The sequence below is a fragment of the Tubulanus polymorphus genome, chromosome 3, assembly GCF_964204645.1.
Source record: "Tubulanus polymorphus chromosome 3, tnTubPoly1.2, whole genome shotgun sequence".
Lineage (NCBI taxonomy): Eukaryota > Metazoa > Nemertea > Palaeonemertea > Tubulaniformes > Tubulanidae > Tubulanus > Tubulanus polymorphus.
In genome coordinates this window covers 924,983-951,888 of record NC_134027.1, presented here as the reverse complement: position 1 = coordinate 951,888, position 26,906 = coordinate 924,983, and the positions used below count along the sequence as shown (strand labels likewise).

Here is a 26,906-nt window from a genome sequence, read left to right as displayed (position 1 = left end):
GGTCCAGAGTCACATTAAACCCACACTACTGTGGAACTGAGTCCAGAGTCACATTAAACCCACACAACTGTTGAACTGGGTCCAGAGTCACATTAAACCCACACTACTGTGGAACTGGGTCCCGAGTCACATTAAACCCACACAACTGTGGAACTGGGTCCAGAGTTAAATTGAACCCTGGAACTGGACGGTGATTTAATAAGACTGATATGAATACTATAACTTACTGCAGCCCTAGAACCTGCGTATATGTATTAAAATACGTGCGTTATTGTTAAATATTGGCTTCATTCCAATCGAGATAAACCTACGTTTCAACGAGGCATATGACATTTCAACACGATGATATAAATAGGAAATGAAAGGGTTAAAATAATAATATAAATCGAATTTCGATTGTTATGTATTTGATATAATTTTATTTCTCGTGTTCAGCTGGAAAGCTCTTGTCTAGTACACCCGCGCTCCACGCGTCCCTGATGTTATTATTTGTAAATTAGCTATTGAACATGTAGAAACCCTAATGCTGATTGTTATCTGTATACTGACTGTACTGAACTATACAATGAATAGATTTTCATAAATTGATATAAATAATTACAGTTTGTATTATGAGCTGTGTACTGTAGGGGTTCAATACAGTAGGAAGGGCTGATATTTTTGGGTCAATATGGATTTGTCAGGTTTGTGTCTCACTCACTCTCAGTGACTCATTCCTATTTCCATTCAGCTGTGTATCGCGTGCATGTACGTTTAATTTCGTCGGTTTTAATATTCGTGAATACGTTAAATTCGCCGGTTTCTGTTTTTCGTTTCATTTCGTAGAAAAAGATCACATTTCGAGCTTCATTTCGTGACTGAATTCGGGGTTTTTTCGAGTAAGGATTTTGTCGCAGCCGGGATAAACATCTAGCGAAATATCCTGCTTTAAGTCACGGAGTACTGTCTGAAACATCTGAATCAGACAAACATGTGCTGCCATCTACTAATAGATATCGATACTAAATCCATAATAGAGTTTGCACTCCGGCCTTCTGTCGATATTTTTAGACCTATTCAGACTATAGTCAATGGGTTATTAATGATAGGCAATGATCATTTCCAGACTGACAGTGATAAACGTCTTAATAGAATCACATAAAACTGTATCATTTCACTTTATAACAGCAATCAAAAAATATCAGAAAAAAACAATCAGTTTTAATCTATGAAATGAGTCCATGAGCTCAGTTTATCAAAGACCTTGAAATAGAGTTAAGAGAAACATTTCGATGTATTAATTAGGCTGCAAACAATATAGACCCCCATCAGTCGCTTGCCGGTTCAGGCTGGATGGATGATTGTTCCGTGAACCGGAACCGACATTTCCAATTATGTACTTCGATTTAAAAAATGATGTAACCTCGACCGACGACAACTCGACTACATTTTGTACTTCGATTTCCGATTTCGAAATCAAACCCCCTGTTTCGTTCCCGGCAGGTGTGGTGGGTATGTAAGGGACACCAAATCAAACGAAATTTAATCGCAACAAAAGTTTTAACAATTACCAGTCAAATAAATAAGAGATTAAGAGAAATGTTTCGTGCCCGATGACTCTGTTCTGATCCCCTATCTGAAGAGTTACATTTACATTTTACTGCAAATCGGGGAAAATGAACATTCTTTTCTTTCAAAGAAAAGTCAGTGAAAAGTACCGGGGAATTATGTGAATAAACTAAAATCAGATAAAAGTCAAGGAAATAAGTCAAGATTGCTAGATCACGCGTGAATCTGTTTCTATTTATGTGTTACGTATTTGACTGCGTTAATTGAATGAATTCTTAGTAGATCAAATCATGGAAAACAAGTGTTGAGTCGAGATCAGGGCGACCATTTCTATAAGTCTTATAGAAGTGGCTGCCCTGATCTCGACTTAAGAATGAAATCGAATCATTTCTATGAATCTCAGGACCCGGTTCAGCAGTAGTTCATTAAGATTAGTTCATTACTAATGTTTTAACTCTAAGAGTCACTGAACTGAGAATCAGTGCTGGAATAAATTTGATTCGGGATCATTCATTTATTATGTACGCATAAAATTTGAGATTTTCCAACCCCCCTCGCGCCCTGTATGCAAAATCAGCCATTTTTTCCATATACATTGAGCATTACAGAGTCCCCTAATGCGTACGTAATACATGAATGACCCCTTCAGGTTTTGGGGAAATATCGATTACTGAATAGAATTCACAGTATAATATTGTTGTATGTTACAGCGATGAAGGAGTCGGTGGAGATAAGAGTAAGAAAAAAGCGAAAGTCAAACGAAAGAAGACTTCGACGATGCCGCGTTTGTGCGTTTTAAACGTCGATGAAAAAGCAGGCGAAGTCGTCGTCGAGTGTCAATTAGAAACGGCTAAACAACGAACGGTTACGTTTCAATTCGACCTCGATGATGATCAACCTCATGAAATCACTTCCAAACTGGTAAATATTCTCTCATAAACCCACGCACCTCTCAACCTCACCCTTTATAGGTGGAACCCGGAACCTGCTGTTTTAAACGAATAAACATTACACCTGCAATTATCTGAACCATCCTTTCAACCCTAAAACCCTCTCTGTCACTATCAACCTTACAATCCTCGAGACCCGTCGCCTTGCAACATCTTTACTGATCTAATACTTGAGATCTCACTGCAACCAAGTCGTAGATCTCTCCCCTTAATGTACTTAGAATCCATACCTCGTAAACCGTGACATTCTCTACTGTTATATATCTGCTTATCCTAGGATCCTAGAACCATCTACTGCTTCAGATCTTTAAACTTAGAACCCTAGATACATGTCCAGACTTAGCACCCTATATACTGATAACTCTTCTAAACTTAATAGTTGTCACACTGATCTGTAACTGTAGCGTGAAATATAAATGATAATTTAATTATCTAATTTCAGGTTGAAGAGAATTTGCTTCCTGAACAGCATTCGGATCTGTTTTTAGAACAGATACAAGACGTGATAAAGAAAGTACGAGATGATCCTGAGAGTATTATCGGTCAGAATATACTACCTGATATAATATCAGTAGCATCGAATACACAACTCAACCGCTCACCACCGACTCAGAGTCCTAGCCTGTGTCGTAAATCATCCGATGAGTCCGGTTTTGAGTCCGTGAAGGTTAGTTCTATTCCTCTCTGTAGTGTCACTCAGTCATCCCCCCTGCAGAGCTTATCGTGATTTTTACCCGTTGTAAATTCAGTAGGTTTAAACACGGTTCCACAGTTGCGTTCAGATATTTAAGCAACAGCATTAGTGAACTAGAAACACATTTCTAATCGTGATTAAAATCAAAATGAAGCAAAGTTTCGAACTCAAACCGGAGAACATCGTCTGACGATGATCTCTAGGATGAGATCGAAACGTCGTGTTTGTTTATTATATATTTTAAATTGTTCGAATAAATAAATTCTTGATTTTAAATTCTTTTAATCTGTAGATAGTGGGTTTTAATCTTTTTATCGTCTGAGGTATTTTCCTACTCATTTCATTGTTGATTATCCACGGCTGTTGAGATCCTCTGATGTGTTGTAGGCCTGTGGATAACTGTACATCATTTTAATTGACATTAAATCAATGTACTCAGGGATTCAGTATTTGGGTGGAAACTCGAGGATGGTGGATAATTGAGGGCTGACTGTAATCTGTTTAATTGAAGGTTACTCAGTAACTCAGCAATAGGGTCAAGATTTTCTGTAATTTTTGGGTTTAGAATTAGTCAAAAAGTAAAGAATGACAACAGTGGAACTTATAAAGAATTCTAAAACATTTCTGTCATCATTGTTGAAAATTATAATTTTATATTGTATCAATGTTGTTTGATATTTTATGTTTAGGGTTTTATAGGGCTGCAGGTATTGTAATTTATTGTAATGTATTGTGGTATTGCATAATCATCAAATTTCTTTTTGTCGCTTGACAACAACTTTTCTAGAAAATCATCATTAAAACGCTTTATCTTGCTTCAAAACTAAACTCACCTCTATTCAACTGCTATCTATTTATTTTCTTCGATACAGAAATAGCAATTTATTCATTTCTTCCTGAAATAAGATTTCAGCTTTAGAAATTGTAATATCTGTGAATGTAATAACTAGAAGTGGATTCACTTCAAAATAGTAATTATTTACTACGTAGGATATAAGTGGTGTATATCATCAATCTCCTCTCTACGGAGAAGTAACATCAGTCTCATTTGTTCCTGTGGTTGATATTGAAGCGTCTTGTCAAGAGACACAAGCTTTAAACTTGGGTATCAAACCCAAAACCTGACTTCCTCATTCTAAGAGATTCTTTTTATGTAAATTAACATATTTAAACTCATTAGAACCACGGATCTGATCCAAATAGTTTTGATCGCTGCCGATTATTTACAAGTTCGTACTAAATCATGTTTTACTCTTATTTCATCCTTTTCCTGCTTAAACTCGATGTTATATTGTTTTCTCTGAAGCGCATGAATCCATCGTTTCATCCAATCATTTCATTCCTTTAAATTTCGGAAAACAAAAAACTACGAAGAAACTGTTTCTTTATCTCAAAAATCATCGAAAATATTTTTATTTTTTTGTAGAGGATTAATTTTGACGTGGGACCGGCGTCAGAAATCAGCGGAGAATTCGAGACGAGCGTTCCGAGTTCACCGGTCATCAAAGAATCCGGTCACGCTTCCGACATCGCCATGACGACTGCTCACAATAAATTCGTCGTCACGCCCGTTAGTGAAGCGTGGTTATCCTCAAAAACGGATGATTTAGCCGTTCCGCTGGATAGTCCTGCTGGAGCCGGAGCCGGAGTAGAGTCGAGACACGATGTAATACGTCACGTTTCACAGAGATCTATCTCGAGTCCGAATATCCACGGCGACGACAGCGGAGGAGTTAAACCCGCTGATTTAGAGGTTCTGAAACACAAACTCAATCAGTTAAACGCGGCTCAGAAATCGGGAAACGTCGAGAACCGCGAGAGTCGTTCAAATACCGCGTCATCCGGTTACCAAACACCGATATCGGATAACACTACACAGAGGAACTTCGGAGCAGTCCACGAGCACTCGATGCCGAATCTAGTGAATCATCATCAGAATCAACAGCAGTCGATTCATCACGGTGGAACGTATCACACCGTGCATCAATACCCGGCGGGGGGTCAGTACGTACATCTACCACCAGGGGGCTATATAGTCTATCAATCAGATCATCATTCAGTGCAGCAACAACAGCAGCAACAGCAGCAGCAGCAGCAGCAGCAGCAGCTGGAGTTCGACAATGAAGGAGCTTTACTGAAGGCAAGCCATTCCGAGGTGTACGACATAGCAACCGCTGCAGTCGCTAAGCAAGCTCCGCCTGCCTCACCGGCGTCACCACGGCGACAAGAACATACCGACCAGCATCATCAACAAAACATTCCAACAACGGCGCCATCTACCAGTCAACAACAGCAACACCAACAGGGGGCTGCACCTCATGGCTCATCGCAGCAGCAGCACATGCCGCAGCAGCCTTCGCAAGCTAAACATAAGAAAATAGAGCGTCCTCCAGACTTAGCTAACTTAGAACAAGCTTTGATAGAAAGACTGCACCCTAACCGTACTAAATCACACCATATGAGTTCATCAGCAGCGGCAGCAGCAGCTGCAGCAGCTGCAGCTACGGGAGGATACGATTCAGCATCACTAACTACAGCTAACCAATCATCCTCTCACGGGCAACCCGCCGGGCATCCCGGAGCCGCCGGGCACGCTAGAACTCCGCTCGGGATGTCTAACCATAACGATACATCGTCATCTTTATCAGTGACCGGCGGTCAGACGTCAGAGATCACGAGATCCAGTTCATTCCACGGCGAGACGGCTGCTTCTAAATCACATCACGATCACCACGGCGATAATACAACAATCGAACACGATCAACAACAACAACGCGAAGTGATTCATCAAAAACGACAAGGACGATTCCAGGTCACGACTACTAAAGATGAAATTGCACAATCTGCCCTGGCTGGCCAGGAACCCCCTCCAGGCTCTGGGTCTAAACCTATCTCTGATACACCTACTGCTTCTACAAGCATGATTCAGGATGTAAGTAGGGCTAACCTTTCATTATATCCTTCTACTTCTTCTTCTGTTCCTCTCTCTTCTTCAAACACCACGCCTCCTTTCTCTTCCTGTACGTCTGGCCAGCTACCAGCAAATAGCACAATCACTACAAATATCACAAATAATAATACGCCGCACTCCGCAATCACATCCGTCCTGGGGCACGTGGGACACCTACCTACTGTCACAGCTACCCCGGGGCACACCGGGCAGCATCCTACTGTCACAGCCGTCCCGGGGCAATCAGCGCAGCACCCTATCATCGCAGCTGCTCCCGGGCAGCAACCTACCGTCACTACCACTCCGCTTAACCCTCTACTGACCGCGAATCAGTCGTTGAAAAATCTCCGTCGCGGTTCAGCACCTGCCATGCACCTGCATGAACAGCTAGCACGCGTATTGCGCACTCCGCAAGATACGGTTCTAGCGCAGGTACCGCACCTGTCGGAGGCTTTCAGTCAAAATCATTTGAATCTAATAAATCAATCATTGAATCAAGATGACCGTTCAGACGAGTCATTACAACCAACGCTGCTAGCAACGCGCCATCATTCTATATCTATAATACCAGGTATGTGGCCCGGTAGCGCCACCATACCATCGACCATACCCGAGGGTATAGCTTTAACGGCACCACATTCTACCGAAGCTTTTCAAAATAATAATAGCGCTTTAATGCACCAGCAGCAGCTGCAGACTGCATCAGTTGGGGGCGGTGATACGCACAATAATGCAACATCTGCTGAATACGTATCTGCTTCATGTGATACAGTGTCCACTGCTTCTTATCCTATCGCTTCAACCTTGCATGTACCAGTGACGACCGCTGCAGCTACCGAGGCCTCGTACGACGATCAGAGCGCAGCAGCAGCAGCAGTAGCAGCTACCGCTGATAGTATCGGCGGTAAGAAGGTACGCTCTGATTCTATCGCTATAGATACGCGTGTAATAAATCAATTACCGACAGACGTATCGGGTTCGAAACGTTACGTTAACAGACGTAGAACCGAACCGGTTATGTTGGAGGCGGCACTTAAAGCACTTCTCGGGGGTCGGCCTAGTAAAATAGACGAGAATATTTCCACCTCGGCACTTCCACAAACCTTACTCCATCCCAGTAACAGTATACCGGAGATAAATACCGACGATGAAAACACGGTCGTCGGATTCATTCCGGATCAGTCCGATCAGTCAACGACGGCCGACGACGAAGAATCGGAATTTAGCGAAACGGAACCGATCGCGACGCCATCTACGAGATCCTCGTTGAGTCCGGAACGACGGTTATCGTTAGCGAGTACCGACGCCGATGAGAGTAACACTACAGAGCGGTCACCGACGCCGCCGCCGCCGCCGCCGCCGTTCGTACAACCGTACTACCACAACAATCAACAGTTCGTTTCGATGTTCGATTTATCGCAATGTCCGCCGGAGATGATTCCACGTCGTCCGTCCGATCCACTCCCTCGAACAAAGAGGGCGCTAGAGTCAACATCTGTGAGTCGGAATACTGAATTCATGCATGTTCAACAATCATCAAACCCAGATGTAACAATGCATGCTCCAGCAGTGGTAAGAAGATTCATCCAAATATATCTCTCTCTTTATCTAAAGAGTTGCCGCATGCTCTGTGCTGCTTCTATTGTCCTTTCAGTTAGTGCCCCCTTCGCGCTTCATTTTCTAGGTATGGGCCGACGTGTAGGTAAAGCAATAAATACCAGTTAAAATTCATTACTCGAAAATCTCGTAACATTGAATGAAATTCTTCGAAAGATGTTGTTCTGCCAGTTACCACTGTTTGGCTTTAAATGTGTCATTCAGGACCCAGTTGTACAGTTCTGGACCCACAGTTCTACAGTTCTGACTTGAAATTTGACTCGAGTTTGGCCCGGGGTTATCAAATCTGAAAATTATCCGGCTTACAACTGTGGAACGAGCCTTCAGCTCAGGGTTAAGAAAATCAAAAATATGTATCTTTGAATTACGTGAAATTCTGCATAGCCAAAATTGATCCTGAAATAATTAACCAATTTCTCGATGAAAATACTGGTATTTGTTACTTGATAAGTATCAAAAATTCTGTATTTATATTAATTATTAAGATTATTATTATCATTAGCGCAGCTTGATTCAATTAAGTGCAGGCCTTATTTTCTGTTCTTCAGAAATATATATATATTTATAAATATTATATTTAGCTCTTACGTTGAGGGTATATTTATTACTATATCATATTTCATGTTTTCATCACACGCTAAGCTGAGCCTGTCCAAACGTTTATTTTTTTATCGAGATTTCACGTCTGGTATTAATTATATTTTGCCTCATTGAAAAAACGTAGCATATGAAATTCATTGAGTTTTTAGAAAATAATTGAAATCAACCTCAGAAGTTTGAAATTATATCAATTCACAAAAGTTTCTCGTGGCAAAAGGCAAAAAATATTCTTTGAAAAATTTTCGTCCAAAATTTGAAATTTGAATATAACTGATTTCGGATATTTTCTAGCCTCGTTCTGAGTGGGCCCGAATGTTGAATTTGTTACGCGTACGTGTAACAGATTTAACGTCCGGTATGCTTTTATCAAAGCTTAAAGTTTGTCATGCTTCTGAAAATTATGTTACTCCAAAAAACGAACAACTTGAAGCAGTTTGGAAGTATTATTTCAAGAAAATGAGAGAATTCAGAATGAAGGTGTTTGATTTTTGGTAACGATGATTAAACGAAATTCAGTTCCACTGTTGTAGATACAGAGTTAGAATTAGTTCATAACCATTGTTTAGATTTGAATAGTGAACCGTGAACCATGAACCGTCAACCGTGGAACTGAATCTTGGGTTCTTTTATATTTGTTTGTATGATATTATTCATAAATACAAATCAGTGCCTCATTCATTCGTTCATTCAGATTCGATTCTGATAGCAATTTATCCTTATTTAGAAATTCATTTCAAATATTTTAATTCTGAGAGCTATTTGCCTTGATTCATTCATTCATTCATTCATCCATTCATTGTTCAATCATATGAATTAATTAATTCCTGATTTTAGTAATCATCGGAATATTATATTATTCATGGAATATTACTTTAAAAGTATTTGATTTAATTGTATATGTCAATCATTCTAACCCCTCCCCCTCCATACTCTACACCACGAGTTAACCTTTAGTAGACTAGTAGTTTAGTTGATCCACCGGATCTGCCTCTTTACACTCTGATGATAGAGATCTGTTAGAAACTTAGAAAAACACACACTCAAACTGATTTCATAGATTCTGTAGTCATCTTAAACTAGACTAATCACAAAATTATGATTTATTGCTAAATGAAAAATTCTCATTTTCGGTGACATCAACAATTAAAGTTTGTCACAAGAAGCTTCTTTCAAAGTTCGGCAGGATTAATTTTAATTAGTTAACTGTTATAAACAGTTTTCATTAGTAATAAATCATACCCTGAATGAAAGTGAATTACAATGCGGTATCATACCCTGAATCACAGTGAATTACAATGCGGTATCATACCCTGAATCACAGTGAATTACAATGCGGTATCATACGCTGAATCACAGTGAATTACAATGCGGTATCATACTCTGAATCACAGTGAATTACAATGCGGTATCATACGCTGAATCACAGTGAATTACAATGCGGTATCATACCCTGAATCACAGTGAATTACAATGCGGTATCATACCCTGAATCACAGTGAATTACAATGCGGTATCATACCCTGAATCACAGTGAATTACAATGCGGTATCATACGCTGAATCACAGTGAATTACAATGCGGTATCATACCCTGAATCACAGTGAATTACAATGCGGTATCATACGCTGAATCACAGTGAATTACAATGCGGTATCATACCCTGAATCACAGTGAATTACAATGCGGTATCATACCCTGAATCACAGTGAATTACAATGCGGTATCATACCCTGAATCACAGTGAATTACAATGCGGTATCATACCCTGAATCACAGTGAATTACAATGCGGTATCATACCCTGAATCACAGTGAATTACAATGCGGTATCATACCCTGAATCACAGTGAATTACAATGCGGTATCATACCCTGAATCACAGTGAATTACAATGCGGTATCATACCCTGAATCACAGTGAATTACAATGCGGTATCATACCCTGAATCACAGTGAATTACGATGCGGTATCATACCCTGAATCACAGTGAATTACAATGCGGTATCATACGCTGAATCACAGTGAATTACAATGCGGTATCATACACTGAATCACAGTGAATTACAATGCGGTATCATACCCTGAATCACAGTGAATTACAATGCGGTATCATACCCTGAATCACAGTGAATTACAATGCGGTATCATACCCTGAATCACAGTGAATTACAATGCGGTATCATACCCTGAATCACAGTGAATTACAATGCGGTATCATACGCTGAATCACAGTGAATTACAATGCGGTATCATACGCTGAATCACAGTGAATTACAATTAGGTATCATACCCTGAATCACAATGAATTACAATGCGGTATCATACCCTGAATCACAATGTGGTATCATACTCTGATATTCAACTAGATATTGATAATCACTAATGAAACATTCGTCAAATTCTTTCAGAATTAGTTTGCGTTTTGTCGTAATACACTGAATTGTATTTTATAGTTTCATACGCATATCCTGTGTCTGCCCTATTTCTGTCTGTTACAGACAGGTGGCGTCTCTGCTCATCTGTGTAGTAACGGTGGCACTATATGTAGTTCTGCTCATCACAGATAGGTGGTACTTGCCTCTGTGTAGTTCTGCCCTTCACGTGTAGGTGGCGACTGCCTCTGTTATTCTACTCTTCACCGATAGGTGGCGTCTCTGTTCTCCTCACTGTCTCTCTCTCCTCACTCATTTATCATTTTATGTTTACTAATTTTATCGAAATGTAGTGAAAATTGAGAAAATTACTAATTGTTTTCTTCATCATTTGTGACAATAATTTTTTGTGAGAATGTGATTAATCAATGATTTATAGTTAATTATTAATAGGTTTATTATGAGTATGTTTTCTGTGATGAAGTGATTTCGTTTTTGGACAGGCTCTAACACTGACCTGAAACTGCTGACAGAAACTTTAAACGTTTTCCGATCTGTTTTTGCTCTAAATCTTTGTGACCTTTTCATTTTTTGAATTTTGATTTTGACAGCACTTTAGAATTATGGATTGTTAACGACTTCTAACAAATTTATCTCTATATAATATTAAGTAGTTTGTCTGATAGTTTTAGATATAAATGAATCTATTCGAATACTTGCACTTCAAAATTACTGTAAAAACTCATCATTGAAAAAGGCTCTTCGGAATTTGAAATCAAAGTCCCAATAGTCGATCATTCGACTAACGTAAGTCCTCCAAATGACTTGCAGCTAGTATGCCACAACATAAATGAGGGAATGTACACCTCTAAATCCTAGAAATTTATCCTAGAAAATCCCTCGAAAGTTTCATGACAATTCCTAGAAATTTACCAAAAAATTCACAATCCTAAGATTCAGTTACAAATTGAAAGCTGTCCATCCAAAACAACATCTTCAAACATCAACAGATTTCAGTCGTGACAGTTTCAGGTCAGTCCATTATATATATGTAGGGGTTGTATCGTATCACAACGGGCAGGTTCATTTTTACGTCATGCTGGTGACTCCTCCTCCGATAATAGACTCACCCACCCACAGATTTTACATCAATCCAACATCAATCAATTTATTCTCTCATATATTACACGTTTTATTTCTCATGTATAATTCTTTAAATCCGCTTCGGTGTTGAATTCATCAGTTGTATTTATATCATACGTACATCGATTATATAGCAACAATACATCGTAGTCATAGTAACGCCATCGCTGTTGCCATGCGTTGTCATATCGACACCCGTTGTTCGTCGCTAACCGATCTACACTCGTCGTCACGATCAAACGCGTATTGTTGTCACGGTTACAACGTCGCTTTTGTTGCCGGTGCAACGCTAAAACATCGCCATGGTTACCGACACGCGTCTTCGCTAGGACGTCTCGAAGAGATGAATGGAAATAACGCGAGAGAGAATTGTTACAACTGTAGCTATTGGTTTGTGGAGTGCTTCATCGGAATTCAAACAAATACGTCCTGAGGGAGGGGTGCCTCTCTCTGCCCTCCCCCTGCCTTCCACACAATATATCTACGAAGTGCCAGCCTAAACCCCCCACCCCCCCCTGATTTCACACACAAAGTGCAAAGCTCTATTTGATTACGTAAGAGAATGATGATAAATTCTGAGCAGCAGTTAATGGCTCGTTAAAGAATGCTGATCTGAGAATGAATCTATTGATCTTCTATTTGTATCAATGTTGTGTGCATTAGTTATTGATTCTTCCGACCACCTGATAATACACCATACACACTATTTATAATCTATTTATAACGTCACTCGTCTGGAGAGGTGACCGCAGCATCCGTCTGCTCTAACCCTAACTACCTCCGATCTCTAAACCTCATCCACCGCCACCGTAGCTTTATAATAACCGCAGTCTCCTCCTCGCCAGTCGCGGTGTTCAACTTGTCGAAGTCTCCACGCAAAATACAACCGGTTACACTTTTTATAATACGCACATTTCTACTTCAATTCTATCGGAAATCACTCGTTAGAGATCTCGTCGTTTAAACTCAGACGATCTCGAGAATCATTGGGCACAGTTGCACAAATCGATCTAATTGCCATAAAACTTCATCCGATTTCATTGAGAGGTCAAACTTTCGGTTTAATTGCAAATTTGGTCACTTCGTTTTTTCAATGAGGACATTTCAAACATATAAGTTAAAACGTTTTAATATATCGGCTTTAAAACTGAAATGACCTCAGACTGGTCTTAGATCTAACTGCCCCCTGCTGGCTATTACGCACACTTCTACCTTAATATCTTATTGATGTAGTGAAAATGTGATTTATTGATTTTGTCGTAATTGAAATATCCGAAATGGATAGAATCAGTGTTTGTGATGAGTGTATATGAGGGGATGAGTGTTACCGGTTTGAGGGGAGGGGGATGTAATCCTGGTTTATTTTGCGGGTGACTTCGACAGTCGAGTTTATGAAGAGGTAAGCAATAAACCTGAGGCAGAGTAATGGTTACCAGCTGACAAACCTGACCCCTGTGCGAAACTGTAAGTTTAGCTGTCCTCGGGTTCTGATAGTCGCAGCTCTCCCGTCCACAACTGATTACAATCTCGCTCTCGCTCTTCTGAAATTTCAACAAAAAAAATCACGATAGTTTTCGCTGAATTATTATTTTTTAGATGTAGATTTTAGGATATTTTACGTTTTACACTTTAGAAATACCTAACAGAAGAGCAGGGGTTTAGTGATTCTAATCGGCGAGAAAAATTCTATCAAAAGTTTTTTTTTTTTTTCAATGTTATTTGGTGGTTTGAAAAATACAGGAAATACAAATAGTTGTGATCATTTTTATGATTTTACTCTATCATAATCTCCGACCTCAAACCCTTCCTTCCTCGGCTGCAGTGTTTGGTGAGACAGTAAATGTTACGCTTTAACTGTTCAACTTATCGATATATTTTCGCATGAATTTCATGAGAAAAAAAATTTGCTCTTCGAAAATGTGATGATTAAAAAATCATTCAACGATTTCTCATGTCAAAATTTATTAAAACTATCTTGAAACGACGTCGGGGGAAGAGGGGAAGGGGGTAGGGAGGAAGGGAGGGGGTGAGTATCGAGCAGCGACTATCATCGACTCTATACAAAAAAAAAACTTATTTCATTAGTAAAAAAATACAGCTACTTAATGTTTACTAACTAAATAACCAGCTGTAGCTGCAGCAGCAGAAGCTGATGCAGCACCAGCGACAGTTTGGCAGAGACTTCTCAAAATAATCAACGGCTCAATCATTCAGAGCTTGTTGTTATTTTGAGAAATTGAGGAAGAAAGATAGTTTTCAAAGTTCGTCTCACGTTGAAATTTTGTCCGTGTTTTTTTTTTGTAAATTTTTTGTATTTTGTGATGTTTTTCACGGAGAATTTAACAAAAAAAATTTGTGGTTTAAAAATTTACAAATAATCGGCTTCTAACATCGGCATGATTTTAACCACATACAACATTAGACGGCTTATTCTGTATTAAACACATCTAACTGAGGACCTTGTTTTACTGTTACTCTGCAACCACTTTTACTGTTTCTCTGGGATTTTTTGATACCAGAGTCAAATTAAAACCTCAACCGTTCAACCAGGTCCTACATTTCTGATAGTCACTACCACTATTCTTTCAAGCAGTAGTATTTCCTCTCTCTCTCTCTCTCTCTCTCTCTCTCTCTCTCTCTCTCTTTCTCTCTCTCTCTGCCAAGTTGTTAAACATTAAGTTTTATAATGAAAAGCTTCTCATATTTTAAAAATAATTAGATTCAGAGCTATGTAACACAGCTTTGGGACAATCATTGATTTCATAAATGGTTAAAGGGCACATTTCTGCACGTTATAACTTTTGGGTGCATTCAATATTAGATTTTGAGCCAAAAATTGGGTTTGATGAACAATAAGTTATCTATCTCCAATATATCAGAAATATTAGAGAATTATTATCAGATATGAGATATGAATATAATTGGAACCTTGAAGATTTATATGGTGAATTGTCTCAGGCCAACGGTGAAACTGCCAGTCAATTCAACTCTTCACACTTAACATCTAATTAACAGTTCATCAAAACTTAACACGTAGATTCAATATTTTAGTGTCTAATTTTTCGGCTCAAATTTTAATGGATATTTAATAATGGTTATCACCCCCCAAAATAATCCTCCTTCGACATCACTAATAACCTCTCAAAATGATGTCGTAGGGAGATGAGATGGATGTGATACTAGCGAGCAGACAAACAATCAGTCATTCAGTCCCACAGCTGTGTGCGAGTTTCTCTCCGTCTTATAATGAGTTCATTAATACAGAACTAGCTTCTCCTTTTTGATTATACCGAGCGACACGGTTCACGATCTGATAAACCAGACATTATTCGATCAATAATCTTATCATGCCTGTTCTAGAATATCTATATCAATATTAACTGGTGAAGTGTAGGCAGTACGTGAATGTTGAGTGAGTCTGTGCAACTTTACGGACAATCTCTTAAATTCCAATCGGGCAAATTTTAGTCGAAGGTCGAATATTAGAATATCTTGAGAAGCTATTTCTTGTAATGAATGCTGTAATTTGAGAAATGCTGCGCCAACGCGCGATACTGCAGACACTTTCAATTATTTGAAAGTTTGCGCCCTTTAACCGCACTTCGATAACAGCTAGTCAAATTTGATAAAAATGTTTGCAGTGAATTAAAACCAAACTTCTGAAACACTTTCTATTTCATATTGATCTGATTTTTCGACTAATTTTCATGAGTGAAAACTAATTTTTTTAGAAATAACAAAGTGATTCTTGTAGAATTAAAGTCCCCCTTCCCCAAACCCTCCCTACTAAACATTTTTTAATCTTAAATGAATGTTTATCTGACGTTTGTTTTTGTTTTGTTCTTGTATCAGATGGTGCATCCAGACCGCGGTGGAGGCCTTGTTCCTATACAAGTTGGTTCATTAGTTCTCAACCAGATGGAGCTGTTTTCGGATCCCAACTTGTACAAAATTGTTCATAGGTAAGTGTTAAAAATGAGGACTTTTAGCTGGGAAACAGGGAAATGTCAGGGAATTATCTTTTCCCTGAAAAAGTCAGGGAATCTGTAAAAAAGCTAAAAATCATGGATTATTCAGGGAAATGTGATAAGTTCGCTCGTAAAATCAAAGAGTTTCGGTTTATGTCTTATATATTTGACCGTGTTTGGACTATTAGCAGATCAAGTCAGGGAGAACAGCGAGCACGTCTGGGAAAAAGCAAGTCAAATAGTATAAATGGCTGCCCTGGAAAATTTTCATTTTTTGTAAAAGAAAAATTTCAATATTTTTGTTTTCAGGCAAATGAAAGAAATCGAAGAATTGAAAGAACGACATCAACGAGAAATAGAGGAATATCGATGTTTAAAACGACAGCAGACGAACTCCGAGAAAAATCAACCCGATATTCAGATGTCATCGTCGAGTAGTTCGAGTCTTACCGAACAGAAACCGCAACAATCGCGTCAGAGAGCGTCGTCGAGCGCAACGAGCGGAGATCTACCGTCTCCGCAAGATAGTCCCGTTCACGCTCCATCGCTGACCGATTCACCCGGTCATAAAGCTCATACTCCTCCGCCACCTCAACGTTCGATGTCGCAGGAAGCGTCCATTAGTAGTCCAGTTCATCGACAACATAAAACAATCACGGAGGATATGTTAAAATACGTCGATTTGAAAACAGGGGTCGCCGGACGAACTGCTAGCTCTATAGAACAACACAAACTAACGCTGAATCAACTGAAACAAAGTCAAGTGATGAAAGATCTACAGCCGCATAAAAACATCCAGCAGCAGCAGCAGCAGCAGCAGCAGCAGCAGCAGCAGCAGCAGCAGCAGCAGCAGCAGCAGCAGCAGCAGCAGCAGCAGCAGCAGCCGATACTGGATGCAGGTGCCATGCGCGGAGTTCGACGTACTCAGAGTCTGAAAGGTGAACGCACCAGTAACCAGCAGCAGGTTGAACCGGGAGGTTCGCACACTCCGACATCGCACACTCCGCAAGACACTCCTCGATTAGAACGTAAAAACACGGGAGAATCGCATTACGCTACCGTGCACGCTACACACAACAATACTAATACAGCCGCGTTACCCGGGCAACAACAACAACAGATGTATGCGATGAACGCGTATACGCAACAGCAGATGTACGCTCAATACGCACCTGCTCAATACGGGATACAGATGCCGTCGCAGATGCCGTTGTATAATCCGTATACACCGTCATTTATCATGCCCCAACAGACGAGCGGAGTCTGGATGCAGCAGGCGACCGGAGGTGCAGGAGGGTTTAATCCGGCCGCTCAGCAACCATCCCAGCAGCAGCAGCAGCAACAACAACAACAGCAACAACAATACCAACAACAACAACAACAACAACAGACTGGTGCGAATTCAGCTGCGCATATGAAACAAGGATCGACTAATACAACAGTGAAGTGATGAACACTTATTTATACCACTACAAGCTATCTGTGAATATGTTTATTGATTTATGTTTTGTGTACGTGACGTGTGTCGGATGACGTGTAAATAGTTCATGATTTCAAGGATGAATTCTTCCCCCTCCCCCTCTCAATCTCTTTATCGTTCCTTTGCCTCTATCCTCTCTCTCCTCCATGTCTCCTCTCCTCTCTCTCCTCCATGTCTCCTCTCATCTGCTCACTCTGTTTCTATGTGGGGTTGTGTATACTATGTGTTATATAAGTATAGACTAATCGTCATTGCCAAAGTGACTCGTTTAACCGTGTAACATGTATACAACAAATACTTCACCACACGAATCATCCGTAAAAATAGCGTCGAGAGATGTAGCGTGAAAATTCAGTTTTTGATGACTGTGATCTGTTTGTGTCGTAGGCTCGACTCGTAGTTAATATTGTGTTTAGTATAAGGCGTCACTACACTATAAACACATCAACTATCGGTCAAACTGTAGAAGCTCTCAATCTTTAGAAGTCGGTTAGAACAGACGCTACTTACGTTATAGATCGGTTTGAGTTTATTTAGCCAAAACTGGTCTTTAAAACGCGTAAGTCTTGGCCTAGCGTTCAGCCTAGTGGTCTGACCTGACTGGCTGAAGAGCTGGTAAGCTTTGTTTTTAAAGTTGCCAGTTGTTCCGATCTACTTTCATTTAGTGATTAGTTGCGATGAGTTGCTGTTCTTCAGTTGCTCGAAGTTGAATTCATGCGATGAACAGTTTAAGACTTCTACACTTTTCTTATTCGCAGTCGGTAGTTCTTAAAGTAGTGATAGATTGAAGTGACAGTGGCGCCCTATAGTGACACTTTCTGTCACCACTGCTGTGCTAATTCCTAGCAGGGGTGGACAACGTCATTATCTGTAAAAGTGCCTATTCATGACACTGCATGAGTCGAAAACTAAAGATAAGAAAATTCTTTTTCGCATGAAAAACAATGTTGAATGAATTACGATTGACAGCAGATAGGGAAGAGGCCCCCTGATACTGATTCTAGAGAAGAGACCCCCTGATACTGATTCTAGAGAAGAGACCCCCTGATACTGATTCTAGAGAAGAGAACCCCTGATACTGATTCTAGAGAAGAGACCCCCTGATACTGATTCTAGAGAAGAGACCCCCCTGATACTGATTCTAGAGAAGAGAACCCCCTGATACTGATTCTAGAGAAGAGACCCCCTGATACTGATTCTAGAGAAGAGAACCCCTGATACTGATTCTAGAGAAGAGAACCCCTGATACTGATACTGATACTGATACTTATCTACCGTTATTATATATGAATATGAATAGATAATTGTGTAGTGTTTATAGGATGATAATGACACTCGTTTATAGGCAATATTGTGATGATGCTAATGTGAAACAACTGCTGTTGTATTTTATGTGTTTAGGTGCTATATTATATGAATATTGGGCCACACACAAACATTCACACCACATTCATTTGATAATAATCATAAACAAATACTGACATTTTGTTTTTGACAATTTGGGCTCGTTCATAAAGTAAAGTACGATATCTATGAAAGTTAAAGCATTACGTACATGGAGATACTGGAGGAGGTGGCTTAATAGACCTCCCTCCCGACATGTACCTATGCAAGTTTAAGCATTATGTACTACAAGAGAAGTGGTTAATTTTCTCGCGCTGTCTCTCACTAACGAGCTGTTTAATAACGTACGTACTTATTGAATGCCCCTTGTGTGTATAATGATGTAAATATAGACTAGATTTTCACGTGGTCCTGATTTGAAGATTGATTGATTTAACGATACGGAGTCTGGAGTCGAGATCCTGCGATCCAATTCTAGATCCGTCACAAGAATTTGGAGTGTGTTCCAAACATTCCATTATGATGTTGTAAATAGATTAAAAGTGATTGACGCGGAGCTTATAGTGTCGTCTCGAGAATGAACGTACTCCTCTCGAGAGTGAACGCACTCCTCTCGAGAGTGAACGCACTCCTCTCGAGAATGAACGTACTCCTCTCGAGAGTGAACGCACTCCTCTCGAGAGTGAACGCACTCCTCTCGAGAATGAACGCACTCCTCTCGAGAATGAACGTACTCCTCTCGCGAATGAACGTACTACTCTCGAGAATGAACGTACTCCTCTCGAGAATGAACGTACTCCTCTCGAGAATGAACGTACTCCTCTCGAGAATGAACGTACCCCTCTCGAGAATGAACGTACTCCTCTCGAGAATGAACGTACTCCTCTCGAGAATGAACGTACTCCTCTCGAGAATGAACGTACTCCTCTCGAGAGTGAACGTACTCCTCTCGAGAGTGAACGCACTCCTCTCGAGAGTGAACGCACTCCTCTCGAGAATGAACGTACTCCTCTCGAGAATGAACGCACTCCTCTGGAGAATGAACGTACTCCTCTCGAGAGTGAACGTACTCCTCTCAAGAATGAACGTACTCCTCTCGAGAGTGAATGTACTCCTCTCGAGAATGAACGTACTCCTCTCGAGAATGAACGTACTCCTCTCGAGAGTGAATGTACTCCTCTCGAGAATGAACGCACTCCTCTGGAGAATGAACGTACTCCTCTCGAGAGTGAACGTACTCCTCTCAAGAATGAACGTACTCCTCTCGAGAGTGAATGTACTCCTCTCGAGAATGAACGCACTCCTCTGGAGAATGAACGTACTCCTCTGGAGAGTGAACGTACTCCTCTCGAGAATGAACGCACTCCTCTCAAGAATGAACGTACTCCTCTCGAGAATGAACGCACTCCTCTCGAGAATGAACGCACTCCTCTGGAGAATGAACGTACTCCTCTGGAGAGTGAACGTACTCCTCTCGAGAATGAACGCACTCCTCTCGAGAATGAACGTACTCCTCTGGAGAATGAACGTACTCCTCTCGAGAGTGAACGTACTCCTCTCAAGAATGAACGTGGTCCTCTGAGGAGGATTTCGTAAATTGCTGTACAGTAAAATAATCTTGTAATCTGTATTTTTTTCTGCGAGAAATTTCCGGGTAAAATGAAACTTTACTTTTTCGTTGCTACGACTGATGAATTCATTGAAAAAAAAATGTGAATATGTTTTCTTCGATATTTTTGTGGGTTGAATATTCTCTCTGTGCGACGATAAACTCTTCTCTTATTTTATAAAACGGTGAATAAACGAACCCACATTTGAGGTTGGTTCCATTAAAAAAAAAAACGTAAAAAAAACATCTAGTTGTCTTTCGAAATTCAGTTAACTCAGATATTTGAAGTCGTGTTTCGGATTCATGGATGGATCAAAACTCATCGATCAGAGAGAGATGAAATTGACATCATGCAAAATTGCAAATTCGTGTCTTATTTCATCGCAGTTGAGAGGATTCTTTCCTAAGGATAACTTTATGTGGGCCACGAGGATCAAGAGTAAGGTTTGTAGCTTCATACCTCAAATAAGTGGTTGCACTTCTTTACAAATTAAAACTTCAACAGTTCTCTGTTAGATTTAGTAATTTTTAGAATCAAAACCAAGAACTGTGTTCTAAAAACATTTTGAAGAACTATTAATGAATCAAATTTGACCGACAACTGTGGAACTGGACTCGCGGTATTCGTCGAGGGGCTCAGAGGAAGAGAACCAAAAAAATAGACTGATTTCATCATCGTAAACAGTTATTACTACAAAAGTATAAGTTTCATTTTACACTAATTTTTCTCATTCCAAAAAAAAATGGAAAAAATTGAGATATTGTAGAAAAAACGATTGATTTGAAACTGTAAAAATTTCATTGACACCACAGTATTAGTAGTTGTAAATAGTCTGTATTTAAAACTTTAAACAAAAACATAACAAAACGATGGGAACAATGCAGAAATAAGACTGCCTGCGCGAACGTGGTTTACCGACTTAGAATTTGAAGTCTGAAAATTTGATAGTTTGCATTTAAAATCACTATAACACAGTCACCCGTACAGACAGTAGGATGGGAGAGGATGCAGTGGTTCGAGGTCCAGTTTCTCAGACTTATTTAAATAGAACCGGTTTAAGTTCATGTCTCATCGAGGCTGTGGAATGGCGCCCCGGTTTGACAACTTGGTAGGCTTCTGAAAAGATGATTCTCGCTTGAATTCTTTACTAATTCTCAGATAGACTTCAATACATGTCAAACAATTGATTACCAGTAGTCAATAGTCAAACTCATGTAAGTCATCATTTGGATGAATAATCAATACAATGAAAGTCACGACTAAGACAACATCAGCGACATGTATCATTACATGTACTGACTTCAGGATGATGAGGGTGATTTATCTAATATCAGATCAAACCTGACCTCATTCTACTGCACTCTGCAACCATAAAGCTTTCATGAATCATTCGAAAAACTTTCGCATCAAAAGACGACTTTTGAGATAAAAGCTTTAACTTTTCGATATCGAAATCATCTCCCTACAAATATCGTTTTCATTTCTTTAAAAAAAAAATACTTAATTCTTTCAAATTAGACGGAACTAATCTCGATAAAATAACTAAACTCGCTGATCCCTAATCTTAATTTACGATATTCTCCCGTCGCGTTGTCGGGAGCACGCTTCCCACACATCATTGTTGCAACCGCGGCAACAAAAATATTACCGAAGTCTTTCATAAAATAAGCAAACGAAACACACACATATTATGCATGTTGCAGCATTTACTGTGCTGTTAAAATATAGAAGAATCGTCTGTTCTTCATATTTCAATGATCTTATAGACGTTCGATCATCTATTATTAGTCAGATCAACTGAGTGAATTGATGTTAATCTTTTATTACGCGATCGTAGCCTAAATTAATACTGATCATTTAGTTCGGAAGGTTTAATTTTGTTAAGTACTACGATCTTTTTTTCCTGTGGTAGGGTTAAACCTCGTTATAACCGATTCTGTTTGGATATACAGCGTGGGGGCCGTATTGTGCCGACCCCTAGTGGTGGAATGAGCTTTAAACCCTTTTGGAAATGTTGACCTTCAGAAATACCTCCTATATGACATCACTAAATAGCCATATCGATCTTAATTGAGCTTCATTTTGTAAATGAAATCACTAGTCAATTTGATGATGTCATTGGGTGATAATAGAGGTAGTCATTAAAGGGTCTGAAAGTTATTGGGGGTCGAGATCAGTTAAAATGAGGTTCGGCCACTGCCACCATTTTTTTCAGACATCAGTAGTTTTTTTAAAATCTGATTCATTAGGTTTTTTTTAAAATATAAATCGTATTTGTGTGTGTGTGGGGGGGGGGGGGGAATATTTGTGTAAATAATATACATAGAAAGAAGAAATATATGGAATAATCAGAAGGAGGATTATTTGTAATTTGTAAACTTCCACAAAGTTACGCAAACATTTTCCTCTTGTAAATAAACACAAACTTCTAATACATGATACATACACCACGGTATATATATATATATATATCATATGTATATAGCGCTTTCTCCTGCTCGCCGCCTAGATATACTGACTGGAGTCGTGACGCACTGATCGCTGCTCTACCTGTGTGGGTTTATGTTGAACTCACATGTGTGCGCGTGTGTGTGCGCATGTGTGTGCGTGTGTTATGTATTTCATATCCAAAAAAGTGCTCAAAAACATCTAACGACATTAACTACGACTTAATGTATATTTTTATATATATAACTCAGAACAATATACGAAAAGTCCAGACTTAAAAACGAATAGTTAGAAAAATGAGAATGCTTGTGTAGTGATAAACATAGAAAAGATAACCTGCGACGCAAATTTTATTTATTTGTGAACGGATCATCATAAAGTAAAGTTCTCATTGATGATATTTTCCATCTACGATGAGAAAAGTGCGGCCAACTTGATGGATCTAATGGTTAAAAGTAAACCTTAATTTAGGAAAATGAAAGATGTCAAAATTTTGTCTTTGAGAGAAGTTTGAAAATGAGTTTAAAAGGTAAGAATTTGAACGTTTTGGTCTGTGTCAAGTTTGTCTTTGAGAGAAGTTTGAAAATGAGTTTAAAAGGTAAGAATTTGAACGTTTTGGTCTGTGTCAAGTTTAGATCCGAGTTAGGCAAGGTTTACTGTAATGGCGTCTGCAACGTTACGATGAAACATTATTCCATTCTTTTTAACCGACTTCAATTGACAAAGACTAAAAAAGCTTGATAAAATCGAAACTTGAGAACTGAACTTTATGTAATATTCATTATATTTTCCTGTGCTCGCTCTCTATCTCGACTAACTGACTGGTTTGTTGTGTATTTTGAATGTACTTCAGTTGCAATGAATTAATTAATCTCTATGAATGATATATATATGAAAGCGTCTCTTGCCAAGGTTTAACTCGAGAATGAAGCTGTTTTTCTTACTGTACATTGTTCATATAGCTCATAGCTGTAATTTCATGCATTATATATTTATTTATTATACTTGTTTTATTTAGATTAACGGTAAGCACTGTTAGAATTTCTCATTATTTTCTGTAAAATATCATCTACACAATGTTGTAGCTCAAATAGTCATCGAGAACTCGGGTTCTAAATCGTAAATTGTGGAACAAAATGACCATTAGCTCATTCTGGATATTAATCTAATTCGTGACCAAAACTCAGTACATGTCATATAACAACCAACGAACAGCCTTGAACTTGATGACGGTGTTTGACCTTGACCTTGTTGTGATATTGATCCGCTGACACGGTCGGTTATTGTGTGTATGATTTGTGTATTGTGAAATTCATTGTACATGTATTATATTTAATGTTTCTGTTCAATGTTAGTTTTATTTGCAGAATACCTTCTCAGTACAACAAAACAACAGGATCCAGTTCCATAGTTGTGAGTTAGAATCAAAAATGGTTCATTCTAACTCAGAACTGTAGAACTGGGTCCAGCACATACGTGAATGAATATATTCATATATAAATACAATATTATATATAAAATAAACTCCTTTACTTTACCGAAAATATTCAGCCTAATGAAAGCCTGCTGCCCTCAGTATCAATCTCAGAACAGTGTCTGTTTTATCACAGCATTCATTATTTATATATCGCTGAGTTTGTATACATTTTGAAGTATTAAAACTAATTGTTAATTTTCAGAAATTTACCAAACTCCAATATTTCTAATTTTTGACCAATATAAATTTTTAAAATCAATTTTTAGTTGATGGAAAAAGTTTCGAAAATGAATCCAATATTTTTTCTCACTGACTGATTTAGGTATAGTATGATTCTAGATGAAATTCAAATATTTTGGATACTGTTTTGAATGATTGACTCAGCTGGTCAAGCAGTGAAGGGTTTCCTCCTATACCCTGGTATTTGAAAATGTGCATTAAATTTTGGGTTATTTATTGGTCGATGAAAAAAATTGTACTTTGAAAAATGTAATTCATTTATGAAAGGAGAATTTGTGATGTTGCGAAAATGTTGTCAAACCATAAAATGAAAAAAATAGACCATTGAATCGAAAACTATCTTTAACACGTTTAATCAAGGAATCTGTTAAAAGTAAAAACCAAATATTGAATTAATCTTCAACATTTCTTCAACCAAAAAAAGAACGTTTGTCTTCTATACAATATATATATATATACGGTAAATATGTGTACATTTTCTGAATAACTATTTATTCTCGAATACGATATAAAAAATGAAGCTTATTCTATCTCATAAAAAGAACTAATTCAGCTTGAAGATCAAATAATTACTAAACTTTTTCGCAGATTTACGAAGTTCACTGTGTTTGTATACTGTATACATCTAGTCTACGCTTGGTATTTTGCTCTTTCAGATTTTGCTCTTTCAGATCAATAGTCTGCGCGCATTCATTACTGTACTGTTTGAGTTTTTAACCCGCGTTAATCCACGTCTGAATTCTGAAACTTTGCTAGAGAAAAGATGTCTCAACAATTTTTTGAATTTCCTTAGAGAAGAAATACCTAAAGTAGATGCACGAGGTTTTGTCCAGTAATATTTCTGGTGCTTGCCACAGCATTTTGTAAAAATGCTGTAAAAACTGTAGCCTTAAATACATTCCTCAGATTCTCCTCTCTATATATATATATACATCAACTATAGACAATATCTGTAACAATTATAATTATTGATATTATGAATGATGATAGTAATTATTATAGTAATAATAATCTATATGATGAACATTTTATGTAAATCTGAAAGCAATGAATGAAAGTTTTTCTGCTTTGCTTCCAGCGAGCTTTTAATCTTAAAGGGAAAAATACAGTAGACTTCAGACCTGCGTTCGAAATTTACCAAATTATCCAGAAATTTGGCTGTCGTGAAGTTGTGCACATTCCTAGAATCGGAGCTTCAAAAATATTTTGATTTTGAAATATCATGTTCAGTTGTTTCATAGTGTTCAAATGTACAACTGCGTAGATAACGGATAGGGCGGAGTCTGCTGTATAAATATCCATAGATACTTCATCGAAAACACAGAATCTAGAAACATGTAAAATACTTCAGTTTTTACTGTATTCAGTTGACTCTTGATTTATTGTTTAGTTTTATGTAAACCGTATTTAAATAGACGCAAGATATAAATGTATAGAAAATGTTGAATGAGTAAGATTTCAAACTGACAAATTGAAACATGAAAAACAAAAACTGCTGATTTAGCTTTGTTCGTAAAGACGAAAATATCTACATTTTCCGTAGAAAGTTTTAAATTAATCCTTCGACTCAATGATAAAGTTTTTTTTTTGTTTTAATTTATGCGTATTGGAGGTCGATAGAGATTGTTCTCTTGGCTCTAAATGAAATATTGAGAGTTTGAAGGATTTCATTCACCACATATCAACATCTCTGGCCTACCTCATAGAGTACTTAATGTCATCTGGTTTAGAATAAGGATCCATTAATATTCATACAAGCCCTGTAATAACGAGATGATATCTGAAAGCTGGAGATAACATTGATGATGATGTAAAATAGATAAAATGATTTGTTGAAATTGTGTAAAGTTAACAAGACAAATATTTGGTGGTGATAAACAGGTTTTAATCAGTTGTGTTTTTTCGCTCTGATTTGAAGCCCACTTGATTCTGTTCGCTTTAAATGTCTGGGGTTGAATTGATATTTATTAAATACAGGATGCTAAATGAATGAAATAATTATCATTTCTTGTCGATAATAAAGAATTAAAGATGATTCATTGATTAACTGTTCCTTTAAACATTTGGAAATAAAAAAATTGAATAACTTCTTAAATTTCATGTGTTGTTTGTTATTTTCTGTGTTAACGACTGTAGAACCAAACCATATTGTTCTGTATATGATCCGCCTAGTATTAGGCTAAAGAAAATTGATACCTTGTTTCTCCGCTCTGCTGAGCTTAAATGTTTACCCGGCCGGCCGCCTATCTACCCTATACATTACTTTTTTTAAAATCGTGATCAATTTTACCATAACAGACCCGGCCGCTATAGAAATGAACTGTTTATAAATTTTATCATATTTTACAAAAATGACCCGGCCGCTGCGGAGAAACAAGGTATCATTTTTGTTTAGCCTTATAATCCATGCACACATTTTTCGAACGTTTTTGTAAGTCCACATTTTTGTACAGATGCGCTTTGCCG

At 38.3% G+C, this 26,906-nt stretch overlaps 2 protein-coding genes across 2 annotated transcripts in view; both read left to right on the top strand.

Annotated features, from left to right (window-relative positions):
* LOC141901118 (uncharacterized) overlaps window positions 1-17,725 on the top strand; it is a 46,584-nt gene extending 28,859 nt beyond the window's left edge. Inside the window, exons 11-16 of the mRNA XM_074788205.1 lie at window positions 2,259-2,469; window positions 2,941-3,165; window positions 4,619-7,714; window positions 15,726-15,835; window positions 16,151-17,127; window positions 17,709-17,725. Of these exons, the coding sequence (XP_074644306.1) occupies window positions 2,259-2,469; window positions 2,941-3,165; window positions 4,619-7,714; window positions 15,726-15,835; window positions 16,151-17,127; window positions 17,709-17,725 (4,636 nt within the window). The remainder of the gene's footprint in view (window positions 1-2,258; window positions 2,470-2,940; window positions 3,166-4,618; window positions 7,715-15,725; window positions 15,836-16,150; window positions 17,128-17,708) is intronic.
* A 1,151-nt stretch (window positions 17,726-18,876) lies between these two features.
* On the top strand, window positions 18,877-26,483 carry LOC141901117 (uncharacterized). The gene is made up of 2 exons (XM_074788204.1): window positions 18,877-18,894; window positions 19,230-26,483. The coding sequence occupies exons 1-2, from the start codon at window positions 18,877-18,879 to the stop codon at window positions 20,259-20,261; spliced, it is 1,050 nt and encodes a 349-aa protein (XP_074644305.1). The 3' UTR covers window positions 20,262-26,483.
* Window positions 26,484-26,906: the final 423 nt, after the last annotated feature.